This window comes from Lissotriton vulgaris, chromosome 9, assembly GCF_964263255.1.
Source record: "Lissotriton vulgaris chromosome 9, aLisVul1.2, whole genome shotgun sequence".
Lineage (NCBI taxonomy): Eukaryota > Metazoa > Chordata > Amphibia > Caudata > Salamandridae > Lissotriton > Lissotriton vulgaris.
This window is the reverse complement of record NC_141697.1, coordinates 518202780-518226459: the sequence shown is the minus strand read 5'-3', so window position 1 is coordinate 518226459 and position 23680 is coordinate 518202780. Positions and strand designations below refer to the sequence as shown.

Below are 23680 nucleotides of genomic sequence, written 5' to 3'. Positions count from 1 at the left end.
GAGTGTCCAGACGATTAAACGTCAGTGGTTTCTTGTTCAGAATCTTGTCCACCTCGAATCTAGGGTCCTACTGCCAAATAAGCCCATTTGTACCCACGGGAGAGGGTTGGACAGATTCAGGGGACCCTCTCAGGAGAGGGTCAGGACAGTGGGGAGGTTACTCCCATGTCCTTTGTTCAGTTTCGCACCAGAGCAGGAGCCAACATCTCCCAGAACTGGTTTGATCTGGACTATGCACGAGCTTGGCTCAGCAGCCGGAGGGCAGAAATGTGTCTCTGGTCGGCAGTATCCATTTTGTGCTGTCTGGGTCGAGAAGGCTGGTACCGGGGGAAGACCAAAGACCCACGAAGCTTGCTTCAGAACGGTGGAATCATACCTCCCACAACGGTTACAGGTGTGGAGGTATGATTCCAAGGTGTTTGATACCAAACACGACATTGTTTGTTGCAGCCGTTTTCGAGATAGCATTTTACGAGAGCATAAAATGCAACTCTGCCTATATGTCTGACTGCGTCACTGACAACCTGGGAGAATGGTCTCCGAAGGCTGCAGGGGTGCTCTGCTCATGCAGGGGCACCCTCTCACGTGAAATCCAGCACCCTGCCTTCAGGGTCATCAAGGCCTGCTATAGGGGTGACTTATAAGTTTTAAATGTAGTGACCTATAGATAAAGTAAACCTATATTTAAAGTAAGTGGTGCAGGCACAATCTTACACGGGCTGCAATGGCAGGCCTGTAGTTCCATTTTACATGGCCTCTCATGGGTGGCATAATATATGCTTCAGCCCAGGGGCGGCCTCTGGGGTACCTATGCCCCCGGGTATAAGTGTACCATATACTAGGAACCGACAAGAGTACCCCAGTATCCAATCTGGAATGTACATAACACAGCCAATTTAGGGAGAAAGTAGATAGACTGGGGTCCGCATTAGCAGGATCCCAGTCAGACAAGTCAAAAACCAGCAAAACACCAGGCAAAAAATAGGGGTGACCATGCAGTCAGATCCTACCTTCCTACACACCACCAATCATGCTGCAGACTAGGCCACAAAAGGGCTGTTCTTCAAGTGGTAGACAATACTTTTTGTATCATAAATAAAAATATGCGCAGTCGTCCTGATCTGGTTGTTGAGTTCCACCCTTGATCACACATTGCTCTTTAAAGCCATTGAGAAGCATCTGGAGGAAGCCAGTCACTTCCTTAGCAGCATCAGTCTCTTTTCACAGAAAAGAGAACATCCAATTAAGATAGAAGAATGGAAATCCACACCAGCACCAATGCCCTTTTTGGGTTCAGCAAAGTTTAATCCTGCCACTTTGTCTTTTCAAATGCATGCACCAAGCCACTTCAAGACCAGACCAAAAATGTATGCATTACCGTGCACCAATACACTGATGATATTCCAATTTCCCATAAATTCACAATAAATAGGACATGATGAACATCCCTACTTGCCTGTAAACCATAAAAGTGTGAAAAAGCCGAAAACCACTTAATGTTGAACCTACGAAAAAAAAGTTTCCACTGATCTCAGTACATTATTTAAAACTGGATATCTGCCCTAACAGATGATGGATTTTTTCCAGTGCAGGTTTCTCAGGCCAAATAATGCTTGTGCCAACTAGGCAGCAACCACACCACATTCTACAAATTGCAAACACTGTGAAGGAGCTTATTTTCATCTACACATTTTGAGAAACTACAACCCTAAAGTGAATTCAGGAATGAAATGCAAGACCTGGTCCTGTCCAGATTAGACTACTGCAACATCCTTCTCACAGGGTTTAGCACTATTATCATACTGGCCCCCTAAGGCTGGTCAACTTTTAGATCCTATTTTTGGCACAGCGAGCTTGGTCTATATTAAAAAATCTTCTGCCATTTTGTGGTCTGATCACTTCTCACTAATAATTGAAATGGTAGGTCTGTGCCTCGCTAATAAAAACTCTCCCTCACCTTTCAAAACTACTAGAAAGAGGAAACATGTTTAAACAAAGCATGCATTCAAGGTTTTTATCAGCAGAACTCTTCACTCATATTTGGCCATCATCAAACCCTAGACTTTATTTCCATAATTCATCGTATTATAACTCAAACTCTTAATCTCATTGTTCCCTTAAAATCCCCCAGTGCCCACCATCTTACTTTGCAATGTTTTCCCCAGCTCTGCAAGACATGAAATTACAAAATAGAAGAGCTGAAGGAGCAGGTGGAGAGATTACTCTACTGAATTTTGTGTTCAACATCAGCTAAAACAATCGGGTAATACCCTCAGCAAAGAAGTCTTTTAAAATAATTAAGTTACCCAAGCGCTAAATTCTTCCACAGCACACTTTTGCATAGCTGTGCCATTCACTAATCCTTGTTGCCTCTACTCCCCGCTCTGTGCTTCACAATAACTATGTAAAGAGCGTTCTTTATCCATCTAAAAGAAGACCAAAAATATTTGCTCTTCAACTGAATCTGAGTTAGCCATGTGTCTTCGGGATTTACAGGCCCTTATCCAGTGTTCCGCTTACACTTGGGAATCATCTGCCCACCTCCCAGTAGATGCTGATGTCATTGGCGTATTATTGTAAGCCAAACTTCTGGGTCTCTTCTCTACCTGTGCACCACATAAATGATAATGGACCATCATTAGCTCCGTATTCTTTTTTTAACAGTTCCCCCGACATGGATATTGTCCATCTAGTATGGAAAACAGCAGTGCTCACTCCTCTTCTTAGAAAGAGTCACCTGGATCCAACAGTAAAGTCAGATTTTAAACCTTCAACCCTTTCTTAGAAAATACCTAGAAAAAGTGGTTGCACCTCATCTCCAATATTTTATGGAGACTCAAACTGAAAATTACCAGGCAGGAAGCCCGAGGCATATTACTAAATTTCACGTCAATCATCTCTAGGCAACTTAAGAAGGGAAGTAGTTAGGGGTGGTATTGGAGAACTGATTTTTTTTTTAGAGCAGTCAGTTGCTTTCAACACCATCGACTGCACCCTTTTCACTCAAAGATTAGTTTCAACTGGCTGCCAAGGAACAGTCCTTAACCAGGTTTACTTCTGAGAGAACTCAAATAGTTGCTTTATCTCATTTTACTTCTTACCTTCTGTTGTGGCATTCTGCAGAGATCACCATTTTTCACCCTTACCATTTAACATCAAAATCACCCACACGCCAATGTTTTTCAATCTATCTGCGTAAAGTTCTATATGTATTAGAATGATGCTCAATTGGTTATCATTCCAGATCAATCTCTCTTGCCTGCTGAGCACAACAAATTTGCCTTTACTATTACCATTTAACAACAATACACGCAAGTGAACTTCCTTAAACTGAATTGATCCAAAAAGGAAGACCTACTGACAGACAGGAACTCCTCACTAAGGTGCAATATTGTCGATGCACACTCACCCCACTCTTTATAATCACATTCGCCATTTAGTAATCATTTAGGATGAGAATCTTGCTCTTGAACAACAAGCAGCTGCGGTCTCACAGGCTTGCTTCGATCAGTTCAAAATGCTCAGACACATTTTACGCTTTATGAATTCTACACATCACACCCCAGAGATTTTGGCCTTGGTCGAGTCAAGCCTGGCTATGGCCAAAGCATATACGTGGGAACCCCTGACAAATGACGGCAATATTCTAAAGGCCTGCTTAAACTGCCGTTGCCATAGAACGCCGTCGTCAGATTCAGTATAGGCCAGTGCAAATGAGAACACATTTATCCCACCCTCTGGAAACGGAAACGGCTTCTTTTGTAAAAAAGGATCATGTATGAGTCTCTTACTATTCTTTATAACGCCATGATTGAACTCAGTTTTGGTATTCAATGCTCATACTACTGCTGATGCTATAAAATATTACCCCAAAATGACAGACAGATGGTCTAAATTACCACTCAACATTTTGGGCAGGATCGCAATGTTTAGGATGATGACAATGTCCTGCGTACTCTACATGCTCCAGAACTTCCCACTGCTCATTCTGCAGAGCAGGTTCTGTGCCCTTACGGCTAAAAATCTGTGTGTTCACAGATGTGTGCCTTTATTGCTGGGTGAACCAAACCCTGGTTCTCAATGACTGGTTGCATGGGAAATGGGAGTACGCCACATTCAGGGTGGGAATAGCAGTGCAGTCATTGGCATTGGTGCTGCGATGGACTGTCTCGGACCGAAAGGTGAAGCTTGAGACCTCTCTCTGGCGGGGGTGCTTGAAGGCCCACGCAGCGAGACTAGAAGGGTTTCGTGTTTGGGACCTTATGGTAATATCAAGAGTGGGGGATGTATGGGAGTGGACACACAGGAAGTCCTTTCAGTAGCTCCAGGCAAAATTCAACCTACATAAATCACAGTTTTTCAGATATTTACAATTACGTCATGCCCTCTAGTGCCAACAAGAGTCGCTATCTGAAGTTCCTGAATACAAAGCACTTGAGGCACGGCTGGTTACTTACTCCTCCGACTTCATGTCGAGTCTACGAACGCAGTGGAAAAGGTGGGTGGGACCAATGAACCACAGTGACTGGATGTATGCATGTATGGCCCTCAGTATCCTAGTCATTTCAGAGCAATTGACCCTCATCCAACTCAAATACCTTCATATCACTTATCTGACTCCTCCAATGACTAAGAAAGGCACAAAGACTGCCACAACCTAAATGTTTCTGATGTCCAGATGTGGTACAGGAGTGCCCTGTAATAATAAAATACTTGCAAAAGATGTTTGCCACCCTCTTGAGAATCTTAGATATTCTGATAGACTCCTCACCGGAGCTTACCCTACTTGGAATTCATGATGATCTGGGAGGTCCTCGAAGTGATAGCACTCTGGTGGGGATTGGTACAGTGATTGCAAAGAGAGACACTGCCAAACAGTGGTACTCTACAGGCCCCCCCTCCATGGCCGAATGGCACTCTGGATTGAAACAGGAACAACCCATTTATGCTACAAGAGGTTGTCCTCCTAAACAAGCCAAAATCTGGGGGAAATAGTGGGCCTATTGTGGACTCTGATAATTGGTGTTGGGTGCTAAGCTCATGATATATGTATAAGAAAAAATACAAGGCATGTCAATGATAAAGCAGAATCAAAAGAGCATAAACAGGAGGAGGCATCAATATCGTACACAACACATAAAAGTTAATCAAATAAAGCAAAAACTCTATAAGACGATTCGTTAAAAATGTCAGTTAGACAAAATTAAAAATTGCCTAATTGTCTGAGGACATTAAAACTTTATTAAGGATTACTCTCAACCCCTGCTTCATCTGCTTTGTTTGAAGGGCTCAGAACTCTTTGTGACCAAACTTCAGCTTAATTGCTCAAGGATCAAGTTGCCTCTTTTGACAAGTGATCTAGTTCAGAAACTCAGTGCTTGTCAAGCTTTTAGAAGCTTACATTTTCATCTGCTGTAAACAGTATCTGCTCTCTTTAAACAGATTTTCAAGCGTGTCTCTCACTGATAAAACAATAAAACATATTAAAAAGAGTTAAGTGTTGCACCATCATTATATCATTTTAATAGACAAGAAAGGTACTATCTGAATTTAGGAAAGCAATGTCACCTCTTGTAAAGAAGTCTGATTTTCACAAATTTTTATCTTTTGATTTTATAAAACCCCAATGAATGTATTGACCAACATGAACCAATGTTTTAAAGAAAGGATTCGTGCTTCTTTTCAGAATGCAGCTGAGGGAACTCAGAATTTAGCATTTGGATAGAAGTCTGCATTTCTTTCTAATAGAGCCAAGACAGTATCACTTGCTCCACTTAAAATCATTTATTGATCATGGAGTATTGAGTTGCTAGGTAGATTTGTTTAGTGTCGTTCCTTTGAATTCTTTAATTTCCATACTAGTACAACTTTTGTGTTCAGAATGCATACGTTGGCTGACAACACAAACGTCATACCCTGGTAAACTTGTGAAATGGGTGTGGTGGGAGATTGCTTTCCTAATTGCATGTGTGAAGTGGCAATCTTTTTTTTTTTTTTTTTTTTTTTTGAAAACCTTTATTTAGCACTGTTCACAATACAAATACGGGCCTACAACCATCCGGCCGGCCACAACACTTCTGAAGCTTGATAGCAAATTGTACGTCCACTCAGTAACACGTCTGCACAGGAAAGCATACAACATGCGGTACAATAATTCCCCGTGCACCAAGTGTCAGGAGATATTAAGGTTAATTTAAAATTTTTCATATAAGGAGATACAGAAACGAGAACGGATCAGTGTACAGCACATGTATTTAAATAATAAATGGGCAGCGTTCAACAGGAGAGTCCACTAACAGTAACATATCTGAAATGGCGGCACAAATCCAAAATACCAGGATAGTGAAACGAAACGAAGCGTGCCCCCTAACCGTCACCCTCCTACCAGCAGCTCCACCCACTGACCCAAGAAAGCACAGGAAAAAGAGAAACAGATAAAGAGAAAAAGAGGCACCATAGAAAATAAAAAACGAATCGAAGAAGACCCCCCACCCTGCACGCATGCCGAGGCTATGGCCTGCCCCCCCCCTAGCAGTGTGCCTGTCGCCCCAAAGGAAAACCCGAAATATAGGAGCAAGTAGAGAAAGAAAAGGGAAGATAAGAAATTGTTTATACAAGGAGATACAGAAACTAAAACGGATCAGTGTACAGCACATGTATTCGAATAATAAATGGGCAACGTTCACCAGGAGAGTCCACTAACAGTGACATATCTAAATTGGTGGCACACATCGAAGATACCAGGATAGTGAAACGAAACAAAACGTGCCTACCTAACCGTCACCCTCCTACCAGCAGCTCCACCCACTGACCCAAGAAAGCACAGAAGAAGGAGGAACAGGAAAAGAGAAAAAGAGGCCCATAGAAAATAAAAACCGTTTCGAAGAAGACCCCCCACCCTACACGCATGCCGAGGCTATGGCCTACCCCCCCCCTAGCAGTGTGTCTGTTGCCCCAAAGGAACCCGAAATATAGGAGCAAGTAGAGAAAGAAAAAGGAAAAGTAATAAATTCACGGTTGAACCCAGGGAGTGAGAGAAGAATAAACTACCCCACTATCCCGGAAAAAGGAGAAGCGGGGAGGAGCCCACCCAGCAACCGAGCTCCCGGCCTCCCTCGCCGTCAATGCATCCCGCGCCACCCACAACGCAATGCCATCAAACGGTATACGCCGGTAAACCAGAATCAGTATTATTCAGCCCCTCAGTCCAACACAAGCCCACACCCCATCAGGATAGGTAAACATCAAAAGGAAGCAACAGTGCCTTGCAACAGATAAACAGGACAGTCAAAATTACTCAGCCATTAGCATTAAATGCGATACAGTCCAGGTCCCCGCCGGTCAATCCAATCAATGCAACATTAGGCAGTCCATCAACCCTGTCCGGATCGGCAGAAAGTCTTCAGGCCTATCCACTGCTGCGAGCCACATCCATCCAGGCCAAAGAAGCAAAATGGCCGCTCACGGGGGAGGGGAACAAGAAAGACTCTCCGTGTCTCAGGGTCTCCAACACAGCAGGAACATGGTGCAGGGTCTACAGTGATACAGGCAGCAAGGGGGACACACGACAGGGAGAGCAAGTAGCCGGGCAAAATAGAGGGCGCCGCCGCAACTGTATCCTTGATGGCGGGCAAACGTGAAACAATGTAGCCAGGAAAGTGCCTCACCTCCGTCCCTTCATCCGATAACAATGTATCCCCTTCAGGATCTAGCAAGGGCGGCGGGGGATACTCCTGCCGGGCTCGCCCCACAGCAGACGTTGCACCATCAATTCTCCGGACCAGTGCCCGGGCAGAGCTCCGCATCACCGCCCTCAATTCCACGAGGGCGGCCAGGATGTCACCGCGGGTCGGGTCCGCTCCTTCCCACTGCTTCCCCGTGTCGGCCAGCATCTCAGGGGCATATGGGTTCGCCAGCCCTGCAAACCCGGGGACAGCAAGAGTCTCGGTTGAGAGCGCTGGCGCCGTGTTCTCTCCGCTGCCGGATGGCTGTGAAAAAGCGGGGACAATCACTGAAGTCCGCCAGGCAAGGATGCAGTCGCCGGGGGGGAAACTCCGGGCGCAATCCGGGAGCTGATCAGGGTAGGAACCCGCCACGTGTCCTGCATACGCTGACCGTCCACTGCAGGGAGACGCTACAAGATGGAGGCTGCCCGCCCCTCAGCAAAACGGCAACGAAGGAGGGCCGCCCGCTGGGGATCCCAGCGACACCACAACGCCATCCTAATCCAACCCGGACAAAGGGACCGTCTCCAGCCACACGGGCAGCGCTCCACACACCCGTGATAGTCGGCGGCGCCCCAGCCCGTATCTCTGTCCGTCCCTCAACGTCCAACAGCGATCGTCCACGCCAAGTTCAGGGGAAGCTCCGGAGGCAGAAGGAAAACACCGAATCCACCATCAAATCCGCCGGGAAAGGCATCAGGAGAACGCCAGTCCCGCTCGCACCGGCGTCCCACGGCGACAGAGCGGCGCAGATCAGGATAAAGGACCAGGATTATCGAAAAAAGCCAGGCGGCTCACGGAGCCGGGAGCTCAAGCATCCGTCCCGTCCGCCATCTTGGCTCCTCCCTCCCCTTGAAGTGGCAATCTTGATAAACCAAACCTTTCTTAAAATGGAGAAAACGAAGGTGATAATTCTTGGAGACCCACCGTGAACTAGATTTCTATACTTTGGCATTAATGTTTATGGCAATCAGTTATGCCAGTCTCAAAAGTCAGTCTGTTAAGTTTGTTTTCACGGTTTGCTTTCTGTGAACCCTTCAGAATCAGCTTTATGTTTTTTACAGTTCAATGTTAAGGAAACCTCTTCTTATTTGGCTCAAGGTCTCCAATTCAAGATTAAGAATATCAGATTATAGATACCCTTGTTATCCGGGCTTACCCAAATATAGGATACAAAAGCCTCAGGTACACATGAAGGTGGCTGTCTGGCTCAAAGTTGGCTTACTTTGCTGGGAGACAGCAGCTGTTTGTTCTGGTCTGAATTTGGGCAAATTAAGTTGCACGTTACAAAATTAAATAATGCAACAAAATGTAATTAGCACCTGGGAACAGATTCAAAGGGTGGAAATCACTAACTTTAAGTGACTTTAAAGTTTCAATCCTTATCAGATAATTCAACTACATGTGGAAGAAATTATACATGAAGAAAATGATTGAACCCAAACGCTAAGTGCCATTGGCTCAACCCAGACCTCAAAATAACCAGATTCAAACCAACAAACGGAAAGGACCAGGACTTTCCCCGCAAATGTACCTGAATTTCCATTTGTTGCTTTTGCACATTTTCAATGTACTGCATCCGCTGTTCTGTGAGTCTGCCAAGCTGTGTTTCAAGTTGATTTATCCTATCACGATACTGTTGTCCATCTTCTATCGGAGCCTGGTTTTTCACTTGCTGATCAGTCAATTTAGACGGTAGCTGATCTGCCTGCAGTTTGCGAATCAGTTCAGAAACTGAGCCGATTTTGGTATCCAGATCACTTTGGGCCTAAAAAAATCCAAATATGAATTAGAAAAAAACTACAAAATTGTGCATGATCTCAATAACAATAGGAACAACGTTTAGTAAAGCATTTATTTATGTATTCCTAAACCAATGCTATATTATTTTAATGGTCAATGAAATGGAGAACAATCTTACAAATGTGCACACCTTAACAGGCAAAACAAAGGAATGAACTAAAGCTGTTCCTTTGAAACATCTGGTATGAACAGGATATTATTCTGCAATCAGTTATATAGCTACTAACATATACAGCAACTATGTTAATGGCACTACCTTCAAAAGACCACTGTAAGATTGAAATTATTATTATTTTTTCCTACAGTTGTTAAAGTGCATGAAAGGGAAAAAGTTAGCTCCAGGGCGTTCATAAATTAAGATGTTCAGTCCTGTGCATCATTTCATTTTATTTCTCCCAATTGCTATACAGCACTTCACGTAATGTAACGCTTGGTATGTTCAGGTGTGATTATACAGCAGCAGCAAGCCAAGTCAGGAGTGAAGAGTAAGCGATTGGTCCTAAATAGCAAGCACAGGTGTCACCCAGGTCCAATCACTGGATTAGTGTTTCAATTCAATGGCAGTCGTCTTCTGACCGCATGGCTACAGTAAGTCATTTTTTAAGAAAGCAGCCTGGGTGGTGAATGAATTAAGAAAAGTCCACTTGGAATGAAGAGAGGTATTACAAGTAATCTTTCTGGTGATCCGGTTGCACTTCCTCTCAATCCCTGAAAGGTTTTTCGAGTGTTTTATTTAGTGCTAACATGGTGCTGCTGCTACAGAATGGTCAGTGACAGCTGAAGCAAAAAACAAAGTAGCAGTCAGTCCTAGTTTATATGGTGAGAATTGTGCATTACATGACATATGATTGAGATAGTTCGGAAGGCAAATATCCTAATACCCTTAAAAGCGTGCCTGAAGAAAACAAGTTACTTACCTGTAACTTTAGTTCGCCAGTATTAGAAAGGTTCATAGATTCCCATGCTTGCATCATTCCCCGTCGTCGGAATGGGAGTCCCCAGTATACATAAAATAGCAATAGAAACCATCACTAAAACAGAACCTAGGCCTAGGCCCATTTCTGTTTTGCAACCTATCCACCTCTTTTTGTAATAGAGGCCAAAAAAAAATTACCAACCAATCAGATTCGCCACACCCCCTAGAACTCTCCTGAGAGAAGCTCAGAACCTCAGATTTTCGTAGCCGTTGTGTAATAAACCACTGAAGATGGAAGAGGCTGAGCTTTCCCAGGGGAGGCGGGTGGATCGTATGGGAATCTATTAAAGATTCCAATACTGGAGAACCCAAGTTACAGGTAAGTAAGTTGTTTTCTTACTCCAGTATTGGAACTTTCATAGATTCCCATGCTTGTATCAGATTAGCTAGCAGTTATTCGCACATTTTTCAAACCATGAGTAACATCAAACTAGAAACAAAGTCATAGTAAAAATATATCATAAAGACATTTTCAATGGTCAATAACATACTTAGAAACTTCAGAAAACATAAAAAGATAAGGTTAAAAAATGTGCAAGAGCTGATAAAACAGTAACATGGAAGGAGGGATGAAAGGGAAAGCTCACCACTACTGAAAGAGGTTCCTCAGGACTGCTTGGCCGACTGCTGTGTCACTCTGCGTCGCCGCATCCAGGCAGTAGTGTCTTATAAACGAATGTGTACTGCTCCAGGTCGCTGCATGGCAGATCTCCCCGATAGGAACCCCAGCAAAAAGGGCTGTAGAAGAAGACATCGCCCTCGTGGAATGAGCAGGGACTCGACTTTCCAAGGGCTTTATCGCTGCCTTGTGACAATATTGGATAGCATTGGTAATCCAACTTGTGACCCTTACGAGGGTTGCTGAAAGACACAAACATTTGAGAAGACTTTCTGAAGTCTTTAGTTCGTTGAAGATAGAACTTTAAGCACCTCTGAAAGTCCAGAGAGTGAAGTGCTTTCTCTGCTGGAGTAGCCGGTTGAGGGAAAAAAGCCTTAAGAATTATCGTCTCATTCAAAAGAAAGTCCGAAGGAACTTTAGGTATGAATTTTGGGTTAGTACGTAAAATCACTGTTCCTCTTTTGAACTGGAGAAAGGGTTCCTGAATGGTGAGAGCCTGCAATTCACCCACACGCCTAGCTGAAGTCAAAGCTAGAAGAAGCGCTACCTTCCAGGAGAGGAATTTCAGATCTGCCTTGTGAATAGGTTCAAAAGGAGGCTTTATAAGCTGAGCGAGAACCAAGTTCAGATGCCAAACAGAAGGTGGAGGCTTGACTGGAGAGAAAACTCTGAACAGTCCCTTGAGAAACTGTTTAATGATGCTTGCCGACCAGAGTGAAGGGCCTGCAGACGTGCGTCTGAAGCGAGAAATCGCCGCCAGGTGCACCTTGATGGAAGAGTGAGCCAGTCCCGCTTTTACTGATGATAGAATGTATGGAAGAACTTCATGCGGCTCCAATTTAAAAGGATGGAGGCCGTTGTGCTGGCACCAAATACAGAAACACTTCCACTTCAATCTGTAAGTCTTATTTGTACTTGGGGCTCTTGTCTGAGAAAGCAACTCTTTACATTCTGCTGAGAGATTCAGCCCAAAAAATGTTGCTGCTCAGAAGCCATGCCAAGAGCTGAAGAGACTGAGGATCCGGATACCAGACTTGGCCCTGGGACATGGTCAGCAGCGAAGGAATCGGCTGCAAAGGAAGAGGACGGTCCAGGGAGAGAAGGTGAAGTTCTGTGAACCAAAATTGTCTGGGCCACGTCAGAGCTATCAGAATCATCTTGCACGGTTCTGCTTTGAGATTCCTGAGAATTCTGGGGATCAGAGGAATGGGGAGAAAAGCGTAAACAAATGCATCTCACCAGGCCATCGAAAGCGCATTCCCAACGATCCGGGACGGTGAATTCTGCTTGCATAGAACCGGCATATCTTCTTCTCCAGAGTGGCAAAGCGATCTATGGAAGGTGTGCCCCATCTGCGAAAACCTTTCTGTAGAGTGAAGTTGTCCAGTTCCCACTCGTGGCTAACCGACTTCAGTCTGCTGAGCGTGTCTGCTGCTTTGTTGAGGACACCTGGAAGATGTTCTGCTCGGAGTGATACCTCTTGTTGAATAGCCCACTCCCAGACTGAATGGGCTTCTTGCGACAACAGTTGAGATCTGGTGCCTCCTTCTTTGTTTATATAATGCATGGCCGTCGTGTTGTCCGTACGTATAACGACTGTAGACTCTTGCATTCGTGGAAGAAAGGCCTGCAAGGCTAGGCGAATCGCCCTGAGCTCTAGCAGATTGATATGCAACAGCCGATGCTGAGGCCGCCACCGGCCGCTTACATGAAGGTTTTGCAACACCGCTCCCCAACCTTCGAGAGAGGCGTCCGTAGTTATTATGTGAGGAGCCAGGGCTAGCTTGAAAGAGAGACCCTGAGAAATGTTTTCTTTGGTCGTCCACCATGATGCGGCATCTCTCATGGCCTCTGTAACTGAGATCTTGTCGTCGAAGGATCCGTCGACTTGGCGCCCCTGCAAGTCTAACTCTTCCTGGAGGGGACGCATTCTTAATCTGCAGTGAGTAATCAGGAATATGCATAAGGAGATTGAACCCAGCAGGGAATTGTAGAGGCGAACTGAAAGTGACCTTCTTTTTAACAATCGGAAAGCCATGGAAATTAGCTTCTCTTGCCTCTCCAAGGTCGGGAAAGCCTGGTTTACAGATGTGTCCAGAATGGCCCCCAGAAATCTGCCTGTCCTTGACAAACGGAAAGAATACATCTGCTCGTTGAGTGTTAGGCCAAGATTGGCAAAGAGGCGTGTACATATTATGAGTGATTCTTGTGCTGCCTGTCTGGTAGGAGCTTTTAGCAACCAGTCGTCCAGGTAAGGGAAGACCTGAAGCTTTTGTTTTCGTAGAAAGGCTGCTACCGGAGCTCATACCTTTGTGAAGATCCGGAGAGCAGATCGCAGACCAAAGGGAAGAACCCTCAATTGAAAATGGCTCTTGGCTACTGTGAAGCGAAGATACCTCCTGTGAGCGGAGTGAATGGGTTCATGAAAATAAGCGTCCTCTAGATCCAGAATGGCCATGAAATCCCCTGAGTTGAGAAGTCGAAGGAACCATCTGAAAGGATTGTTTGATGAGATAGGTGTTGAGCTCCCTCAGATCTAGTATAGGGTGCCACTTTTCTAACGTCTTCCGGATCTAAAAAAAACTGGAGTAAAACCCCTTTCCCCTTTGAGAGATACGGACCAGTTCTATAGCTCCTTTGAGGAGCATTTGATGGACCTCTAACCGTAGCAGACGGAGATGTTTCGATATCGTGGCGCTAGTGGGATTCGATGGTGGTGGTTGGACAAACTTCAGGGTATGGCTGTAAAAAAAGATGTTCAATACCCAACGGTCCGATGTTATCTGTTGCCAGTTGTGGAGGAAATATGACATTCTGCATCCCACTGATGACACAGGAGGAGAGGGGGCAGTAGTCAGAGCCCGCAAGCCGCTATTGGGGCTTAGAGTTGTCTCTGCCCTGACGACCTTATCTTCCTCTGTTGTTCGAGCGAGAGAAAGATGAAGAAGTTTGGTTCTGCAGTTGATTGTAGTTCGGCCTGTAGGATTATGACTGGGAACCATACGAGGAGTAATGCTGTTGTTGATAACCTCCCCTGTATGTAGTTACCTCTTCCCCTCGCTCCTCGGAATGGGAACTTGCGGTACACTGCAGAGTCCCTAAGGATTTTGCTGTTTCTGTATCCTTTTTAATATCTTGGAGCCCATCATCAATAGGTTTTTCCAAACAGCGCTTCCCCATCAAAAGGCATATCCAAGATTTTATTCTGGACTACCGGGCGGAATCAAGAAGCCCGTAACCAGCCCTGTCGACGAAGAACCGACGCTTCAGCTAAGGAGCGAAAAGCAGTTGTTGCAATATCCATTGCACAATCAATGATTTCCGCCGATGTTATTTCACCCTCCTGAAGAATACTTTAGCTTCTTACTTTCCTTCTTCTGGCAACTGATCAAGAAAGGGGGATAGGTCACACCACATCTGGCGATCGTATCATCCAAGTATAGCCAAAGAATTAGCAGCTCTGACCGACCAGCAGGCTGGACAGAGATGAAAATAATTTGCCTACATTAGCCAGACTCCTGCCCTCTTTATCTGGAGGAGTGGTAAGGGGAGCTGAAGAATTTCTAGATTTCCTCTGGGCGGCCTGCGAGATGACAGAGTCTGGTTTAGGCTGGCTGGTCAAACAGGCTGAGCTACCTCCGGAACCTTATATTTCTTCTCCAGACGAGGAATAACTGGAATAACCGTGGCTGGATTCTGCATCACCTTTAAGCCTTCCTCGCAAACATGGTCCACAATCAAAATTGACCGGACCAATTTCTTATAAGGCTCCTTAAAGTCATAAAGGAAGCACTCCGATTCCACCTTGGTCATGAGTAGTGCGAACCGTTTGGCAGCCCTCTCCATTAAGTTATGGAAACCCCCTGTATCTACAGTCGGGGAATCAACAGGTGCCGGAGCAGGAGAGCTGGATCTGGAATAACATAGTCATCTCACTCCACATCTGGATCTGGAATCGTGACGTTTCCTTGGTGGCCGTCAGAGGTGTCATCTTGGATGGCAGGCCTAACAGGTGTGCTTAAAGTCAGAATGAGAAACCCTTTTTCTGAAAAGGGAAGGGTATTGTGCAAACAAAAGTAAGGATTCCCTTTTCACATATTAAAAAAAGACTTTAGTCTCTGGGGGGTTCATAAACAGGACACAGGGTGAGCCAACAGTCGTATCTAAAGTTGCATAAGGATTAACAAATTCACAATCAGTTGTGGCTAGCCTGAATTACTCTAATCTTAAATCCCAAAGCAGTTATTAAATGAAGAGGATGTATACAGTAGATGTAAATTTGTTTACAAAGAATATTTTTATTTTAAAACGTTATTTGTCTGTTCATACTGCTTTATTTACAAGCAATTTCACATTTATTCTTAAAATACATTAAAAACAATTGATACAATAGATTATCACACAAGAAAAAAATGCATTAAAAATATTTTGATGCAACGAGTTTATCACAAAAAATGTCGACGCGGCGTTTCGGGGATTTGAGTCGTCACCTTCTTCAGGACAATGTATGCATTAAAATCACTATAAAATTAAAACAGGAAAACAACATATTGTCATTACTTCATCCTTATTATAGTAGTTATTAGCTGAACAGAACTAAACTTTAATCCTCACATTAACCTTACAAAAAAACAATACATCCACATAAAAAGTAGAACGTCTTTATACACTTACTCACAAAAAAATGATTGGGGACTACTGAAAGGTTCTTTTATACAGACAGGCCTATATGATGTTTGTAAGTCCCGCAACTTTATTGTAGTCACACCCTTTACATTGTGTCCCTTTGAACCCTATTTATGTGCGTAGGGGGGGTTAAGTTTTATACCACCTCTCTTTCTTGTTTTGTCACTTTGCTAAGCAATAGTATAGGGTTTTTCGTGCTACTTTACCCCTTCGGCATCTATTTCACACCGATGTTATGCTGGCATTATACATACCTCCAGTTGACTGTGGGTCTGACGCTTTTAATCATTTGGCGACTTTCGACCATGTGGAGATTGTCTTGATTTCTAAAGATTTACAAGGGGGGGTCATTAGATCGCCTTGCGTACAGAAACTACATTTCTTAAATACATACTGTTTTTCCGGTGTTACCTTTATTTCGCAGATAATCTTCTTAAAAGGAGTGAGTTATTTATAATTTTCTTCCACTACTCCACCCTCTGGGTCAGATATTAATATTTCTGCAGGGAAATTGCAATTTTAATTTAGCGTTTTTCCTTTTTATTTTTTATTTTATTCAAAAGATTTAGATTCCTATATCTCTAGTATGGTGTTCCTTATTTATGTTAAAGGGTCATAAATACCTGGATTTCATTTTTAATTTAATCCTATGAAGGACGGTCTTTTCTTCGCCCACTGTTGGTTTCGAATTTTTATTTCTATTTAGGGGAGAAAAGGGATTTCAGTAAAAAGGATCATTATTCTCTTTTTCATGTATCCTAACTAAAGGTATCCTACTCTTACCTGAATTCTAATCTTGTAGGCACTCGCTCTTACTTAAGTGGCGATGGTTTTCATGAGGAGGGATTTTTGTTTCCGTCTAGAACAAAAGGGGATTTAATACAAAAAATTTACCTCTGTGCTGCTGGAGAGCAGTACTTCGAGGGATGGAAATTTATACAGTTTAGGCATTAGGCTGGGGCCGGATTGGTACTTACTTCAAATATCTCCTCCTCGGGTCGCTCGGGCATTCCGGGCAGTGGTAGACATACTGCAATCCGCTTTGGGCTTTTATAAGTCCCTTGATTGCACTAATGAGCTTTCATCAGTTACACCTGAGGTTTCACCGGCGGGTCGCTTCCTTTCCTCTCGTTCCGTGGCGGCCATCTTAGCATTGCGCATCGGCGCTTTGTTTTCCTATTAACCTCCAACTCTATATTGCCCGTTTACTATGATTTATAGACTAACCTCCTTTATTTAAAATGTGCATCGTCATTTTTACTGTTTCTATTAATGATCTATGCATGACCTGCCAAAGTGCATTGCACATCATTTACAAAAAGGAGTTGTTAATGTTTACCTCTTAAGGGTAGGTGTTTGTTACGTGAATTTGGCGGCCATCTTAGAGTTCTCTATGGCTCTTCTTACCGGGTTTAATTTTTAGATTTTTTCGTGGTAATCACTCCTTCTGTTCATTTTTTATTATTCTATCTATTAAATCTCCGTTTTCAGTATTATTTTGTTATATATCTGCTCTAGTTTTTGCATGCTTGAATTACTAAAAACAGCTGTTGTTTAGTCTGCTTTTGCGACCACTTCATTGTCAGTGTTCGTATTTGAGCGGCTCGGCTGACACTTGAGTTACTAGAAACAGCTGATGTTTAGTCTGCTTTGGCGACCACTTCATTGTCAGTGTTCGTATTTGGGCGGCTCGGCTGACACATTTCATTTTTGTATGACAATTTTTTTTAAATTTAGTCTTTAACAATTCCTAACCACTTGCTGTCCTGTATATGAACCCCCCAGAGACTAAAGTCTTTTTTAATATGTGAAAAGGGAATCCTTACTTTTGTAGGCCTAACAGGTGTAACATCCTGCGCTTCCAGCATTGGCTGAGGCTGTAGTACTTGCATGGCCACGGAACAAGCAGCAGGAATAGTAGTAACCGCCACTCCTACTGAAACAGGAGGCTGTGTTGCAAATCTTTTACTGGAATCCAAGAGCATAGCTTGTAAGTCTGTCAGTAAGGAGGAGGGCATTTGGACCATCTCCAGATGATAGTCTTGCTGATATTGAGAGGGAGGACCATACTGTTCAAAATCCTCGTACTCCCCTTCGGAATCCTTCTCCTGGCATTTCATGTGAAGCTGAGATGGGCTATCAGCATAGCCAAAAGGTCCTTCCTCCTCGTCAGATTCCTCTTCTTCTAGGAGAAGTGCAGGAGGTAAAGGAGTCACCCTCCTTGGCGAAGTCATCTCTGGTGTGATTTGACATTTTTTGAGTAAGATCAAAAAATGTTCAACCGTCGACAACGAAGAAAGAATAGTCGATGAAGAAATCACAGTCGTCGACGCAGCTGTCGACGCAGTTGTCGAGGTCATCGTCGTCAAAGTCGACGTTATTGGCGTCATCACACTCGTCGTCTAAATCCATGACGACGTCGTCATCGTTGACGATACAAATACCACCAGCGTTGAGATCGTCGACACAGAGCCCAATGCCAGAACCAGCGACGAGGAAACCACTGTCGACGGGGTGAAAGATGAAAAAGGCTGTACCTTTGGAGTTTTCGTCGACGGAATCGATGTCGGCGTAGTCGACGAGGGAGTCTTTTTGGTTGATGTTACCTCAGAAGTCAACGATGATGGCTTTCTGAAGGTCTTTGAAGCCGCAGGAGGTGAAGCTGGAGGAACAGAGCTGGATTTCCTCTCAAGACTCACTCCTTTTGAAAGCCCTTCCCTCTCCTTTACACCTTTATGAGGAGATTCGACAGGATAAGTCCTTTAGACCTATCAGAGGTCTTTTTCAGAAGGTGAAGGAGAAGCTCTACGCCTTTTTACAGACCTTCTGGAAGAGGTCGCAGAAGATGTTTCGTCGTTGTCAATGAACACTGGCTCCTTTCTGGACTTCAACTTCTGGAGCCAGGTTAAAAGACGCCCTTCACGATCACGCAAAGTCTTGGTAGAAAAGGAATGGCATATCTTACAGTCTGCAGCCTTATGGTCTGGATACAGACAGTAAATACAATCCTTGTGCTCATCTTCAATGTATAACCTCTTCTTAGCACAAGTAGCACGTGCCTTAAAGAGGGCCTTCTTCTCTTTATCCGACATCCTGAAGAAGTTGTAGTAAACAAAACTGTAGAAAAGGTTGTAGAAACAAAGTTCTAGAAAAAAACTGAGCAGAGCTCAGTGGAGACTCCCTTGCACAACGTGCAGTAGAAAATCTAAGGTTCTGAGCTTCTCTCAGGAGGGTTCTAGGGGGTGAGGCCAATCTGATTGGTTGTTCATTTTTTTGGTCTCTTTTACAAAAAAGAGGTGGATAGGTTGCCAAACAGAAATGGGCCTAGGCCTAGGTTCTGTTTTAGTGATGGTTTCTATTGCTATTTTATGTATACCGGGGACTCCCATTCCAACGACGTGGAATGATACAAGCATGGTAATCTATGAAAGTTCCAATACTGGAGTAAGTCACTGTTAAAGAAGGAGGCTGGATAGCTGGATAGGATTATCCACTCTGTCAGAGTTGGCCAGGAGTCCATCAGTGGGTACTTTCTACAGTGCACATTCGATGAGTCTGCATCATGTTTAATGACAGCTGTGGCAGCATGGAGGTGTGTAGTTACGTACTGTTCTAAACTGCTATGTGCACCCTTGGCCTGAGTGCCCCATAGCAAGTACCTAGATATTTTTGATTTTTTGCCTCAGCAAACATGACAATCATATGAGCATGCTGATGGCCTGAGCAGTGGTTTGAAGCACAAGCAGAATCAATGGTTTGGATGAACAACCATATTTTCTGAGCATGACTACCATCAGCTCACTAGTCACATTTCAGTGGCTGACTGCTGTTCATCATTAAACTGCTTCTAAGGAGGGAACATGTGTTAAACTTACAAAATAGTGAAATACTGCCACAGAATGTGCTGCATTATGCTGCATAATTTGCCTCATCCTGACATCATGTATTCAAACCGGCCACATCATTTGGTTCTCCACTACCACATGTTGTCTAGAAGAAAAAGTTAAATGTATGTGGAATTTAAGTTTTTTGACAACACCATTTTAAAAAAAATTCTTTTGTCATCTCTATTTCTAAAGAAATGCTTCAAAGTTATGAAGACAGCTTAGGTGAGTCAACCGTATCCAAAGAGGAAGATACAGACAAGGGTAATGGCTTAGATGCCTAGTGCAACTACTCAAGGAATCTGTGTTTGATCAACTTTCTGGTCAAATCCTGGAAGCTTTCCTACACTTTCCATCCTTTCAATGTCGAGAAAATGAATAGTATTGGAACTGGTTATATTAAACATCTTTTAGTATGCGCCAGGATTCACAAGGGGTGAATATGGACACTACACATACATGCTATGTTATACTTTGTTAGATAAGTTTGTAATACATAGGAAAGTTGACAAAATATTGGACAAAGAGTTTTAGGGACATGGTGTAGGTATTACAACAAAGACACTGTATGTTTAGGGATTTTAGAAGGATTGGAAGATAAGAAGATGTTTACAATGTTTATAAGAAGATCATGGTAACTAATTTTTGACAGTTTAGAAGTGGATTTATAAGTGTGCGTTACTTGAAAGGTTGTGGTTCTTAAAGATATAATTCACTCAGAAAAAAACAATTTGAGTTCTGGAGAAATCTATGGAGTAAAATTTCAGATTAATAATTGGTTGTTATACTGTAAAGCCACTCTTTATTTTAGCCTGCATTGTATCTCTAATCTAAAAGCATTATTTGCTCAACTATGTAATGTAAATGCTGAAATACATCAAAGCTGGGTTTTTTTTATAACATTTTGCTGGCTTACCATTTATATAATCTAAAAATAGGAGTGTGAATCTCTGCAAATAGAATGTCATTGTTGTGAGATTTTAGAACTTTGTGGACCCCAAGAGGTTTGATATTTCAGAGGACCTAAACAAATGAGTTTAACTGGTGTGATCAGAATCAGTAGGGTTTTGCTAGTAGCTCTTGACAACAGAAGCAGAGCAGAGGTCTTCAAACTTTTTTACTCTGAGCCCCCCCCTAAGCAAAATGTTTTGAGGTCGGGCCCTCCTCCAAAACTTGATGGCAAGGATTGGGGGAGCGGGAGGGACATGGCTGCGTGCAGGGAGCGGGGCTTATGGGATGATTTCAGGAATACTTTTTCTATAGCTTTTGAAGCGCACCAAATATGAGAGTTATAAAACAGCAAATGCATCGAACAAAAACAGATAACCCAAACAAACTGCTCCCCATAATTGGGGTGTTGTGAGCCCCTCACACTCTTTGACCTCAATGCAACTATACCTGCTGCACTAATGATAACTGCAGGCCTGAGTAGCAGGCTATCTCCTCTGCCTCTTTTACCCGGGCGCCTGCATGCTGCACAAGGCCCGGCTCAGCCCCTACTTCGACGGACTCAACCCCTTTGGACAGCCGTAGCCCGCGAGCCTGCAGTGTAAGTGGCACAAGGTTTTGGGTTGTGTTTCTGCTGAAGGTGGCGGGCGGGCAGATGTTTGTGATGCGTGGCTCTCAGAGAGAGTGTGGGCTGGCAGAAGATGAGGTCTGCTAATGCCACCTGTGGGCAGGCATTAACACCTCTCTGCCCCGAGGCACTTCTGGGGACTTGAGATTGGCTCCCTCTGGTGCAGGGATGAAACACGATTCTGTGTGTATTGGCGACCAACACTACGCCCCCTACCGGGTGACAGATATGGACTTGGATATATCTCTTTGGGACACTGAATCAAAAGGTGGTCCAAGCTCCCACCCTAGGGTAACACAAAAGGACTGGGAATACTTCCTTTGGGAGCACAAGTCATGTTCCTGGATGTTGCCCCTTCCACCCCATGCCAGCAGATACGGCCTACTACCGACTATGCCTCTGGGACATTGGAAACATAAGCTGTAGTATTGCCCCCTGCTGCGCCCAGGTGACAAGATATGGGCTCGGGCTACTTCCCTAGGTAAGGTGGGGTCATGCATTGCGCTCTTGTCGCCTCTCCAACCCGTGGCTAAGGATTTGAACTGGGGTGACTCCATATGGGAAGCTGGAGGTATGAGCTGGGGTATTGTACTGTATTTGGGCGAGGGTGTGGACTCGCTCTATCTACCACAGTGTGCTCTGATCACTTGACCCATGCTCGTTTAAAAGTAGCGCCCTTTAACCACTATGTGTGCCCCACGCTCACTTTGAATGAAGGGGGATAAGAGGGCCTTTGAAATTGTATTCAGAAAAGTTTCTGCACATCTAACTTCACCAAAGAGGTTTGTTTACATTTTAGTTCAATCAATATTTTGGTGTCGGTAGTGATTTGATCCTGTGTTAATGGACTGACAAAATGAGCAACAATATGATAATGGACATAACAACAAAATGAGCACGCCATAGGCTCTACTGCCTTGGTGTAGGACACAAATGTCCATTAAAACAGATGGACTCATTCTTATTACTAGGACTATCTAGCCAGCCCTAGTACTACACTGCTTGGCGACCTCCAGCTTTAACTTGGCTGGTGTATCCTGATTTCTATGCGTGCATGTTAAATGTATTGTTTTGCCTTAACCCTTTCTGCTGCCGGGCATTCCCTTCCCTTGCTCTCCTTCTGCTACTAGAAGTGTGTCTGCCAGGCCTCCTTGGAGACAGTGACTGTTTACTTCCTAATTGGGTCCCAGTAACTCTGCTCAAGCCAGCCCACTGCACTGCCTTAGTGTGCAGGTTTCACAGTGTTGCCAATCAGGGGCAGTGAGTGTACTTCGACATTCTTACTTAATTTTTTTCGGTTAGTGATTGTTCTGGCATGGAGGAGAAGATATGCAAAGTTTTCTGCGTCTTTTCTTTCTCTGCCTGCTTGCTTGTAGGGGTCGATGGCTATTAACATGGAGATTTGACCCTGAACAGAACCTAGGGGATGCAGCTGCCTGGAGAATCTCGGTTCTGGGGGAGAGGGGCGCCGATGCGGTTTTGTGTGCCTTTGCCAGTCAGGGTTGCAAGTTTGGAGGAAGGGGACCCTGGCTATCAACATGAATGAATAATGCAGAGCTGCATCACATTTAGTTAGAATGTCTGCAGACCTGCATCTCGCATAGTGTGAATGAGCAACTTTATTGCCAGTGCTTATATGAGATGTAAGGAATAGGCAGAGTGGGGCCCATGGGGTACTGGAAAAAGAAAAAAACTACGCCTCGATAAACAGTTTCCAATGGTATGCAAATGGTCTTTAAAGACCTGTGAAAAACTCAGGCATGCTGGAGTCTTAATAAGACTCCAGACACTGCCCAGCCGAGCCCCCAGCCGCAGACCCACTGACCTCTGGCCCCATGGCACTCTGAGGGCTTCAGAGTAAATGAAGCCAGCCTGGAAATGCAGCAAATAAACTTCGCTGCACTTCCAGGCATCTTCATTTACATGTACTTCCAGAGGCCTTTGCACCCCCCTGGGAACCCATTCACGCCCCCCAGGGGGGGGGGGGGGGGGCACAGTTTGAAGACCTGTGGTCTAGAGTATAGATTGGGCATGCAATAAACAAAGATCAACATTTACCCCAATCAGCTCATCAGTAAAAACCTACCAGATAACTCTGGTGTTTTCACATCAAAGAGACATAAAAGGAGACACCTAGCATTGTTTCATTAGACAATAAATCAATCATAGGATTTAAATAACCCATTCAACTTTGCTATTTATACAATTACTCATATTTGGTTACATATGGAGGATCATTTTGACGGAAGGGTCAGTTTGGTAGGCAAAAGCACACAAGGTTTGTAAGGTCTTGAGAAATGTGGAAATTCTACGAGTATATCGTGGCTCACTGTGTCAAAAGCCACACACAAGTTGAGTTCTATCAAGGCTCCTGGTTGGCCAGAATCATGAAAATGGAAGAAAGAATACTAT

General features: G+C 44.1%; 1 protein-coding gene across 2 annotated transcripts in view; it reads right to left on the bottom strand.

The window, feature by feature from the left end:
• The window catches only part of KIAA0586 (KIAA0586 ortholog), a 637696-nt gene that overhangs the window by 563248 nt on the left and 50768 nt on the right, over positions 1 to 23680 (bottom strand). For both annotated transcript variants that reach the window (XM_086937986.1, XM_086937987.1), the window contains exon 6: positions 9259 to 9492. In XM_086937986.1, the coding sequence (XP_086794112.1) occupies positions 9259 to 9492 (234 nt within the window). The remainder of the gene's footprint in view (positions 1 to 9258; positions 9493 to 23680) is intronic.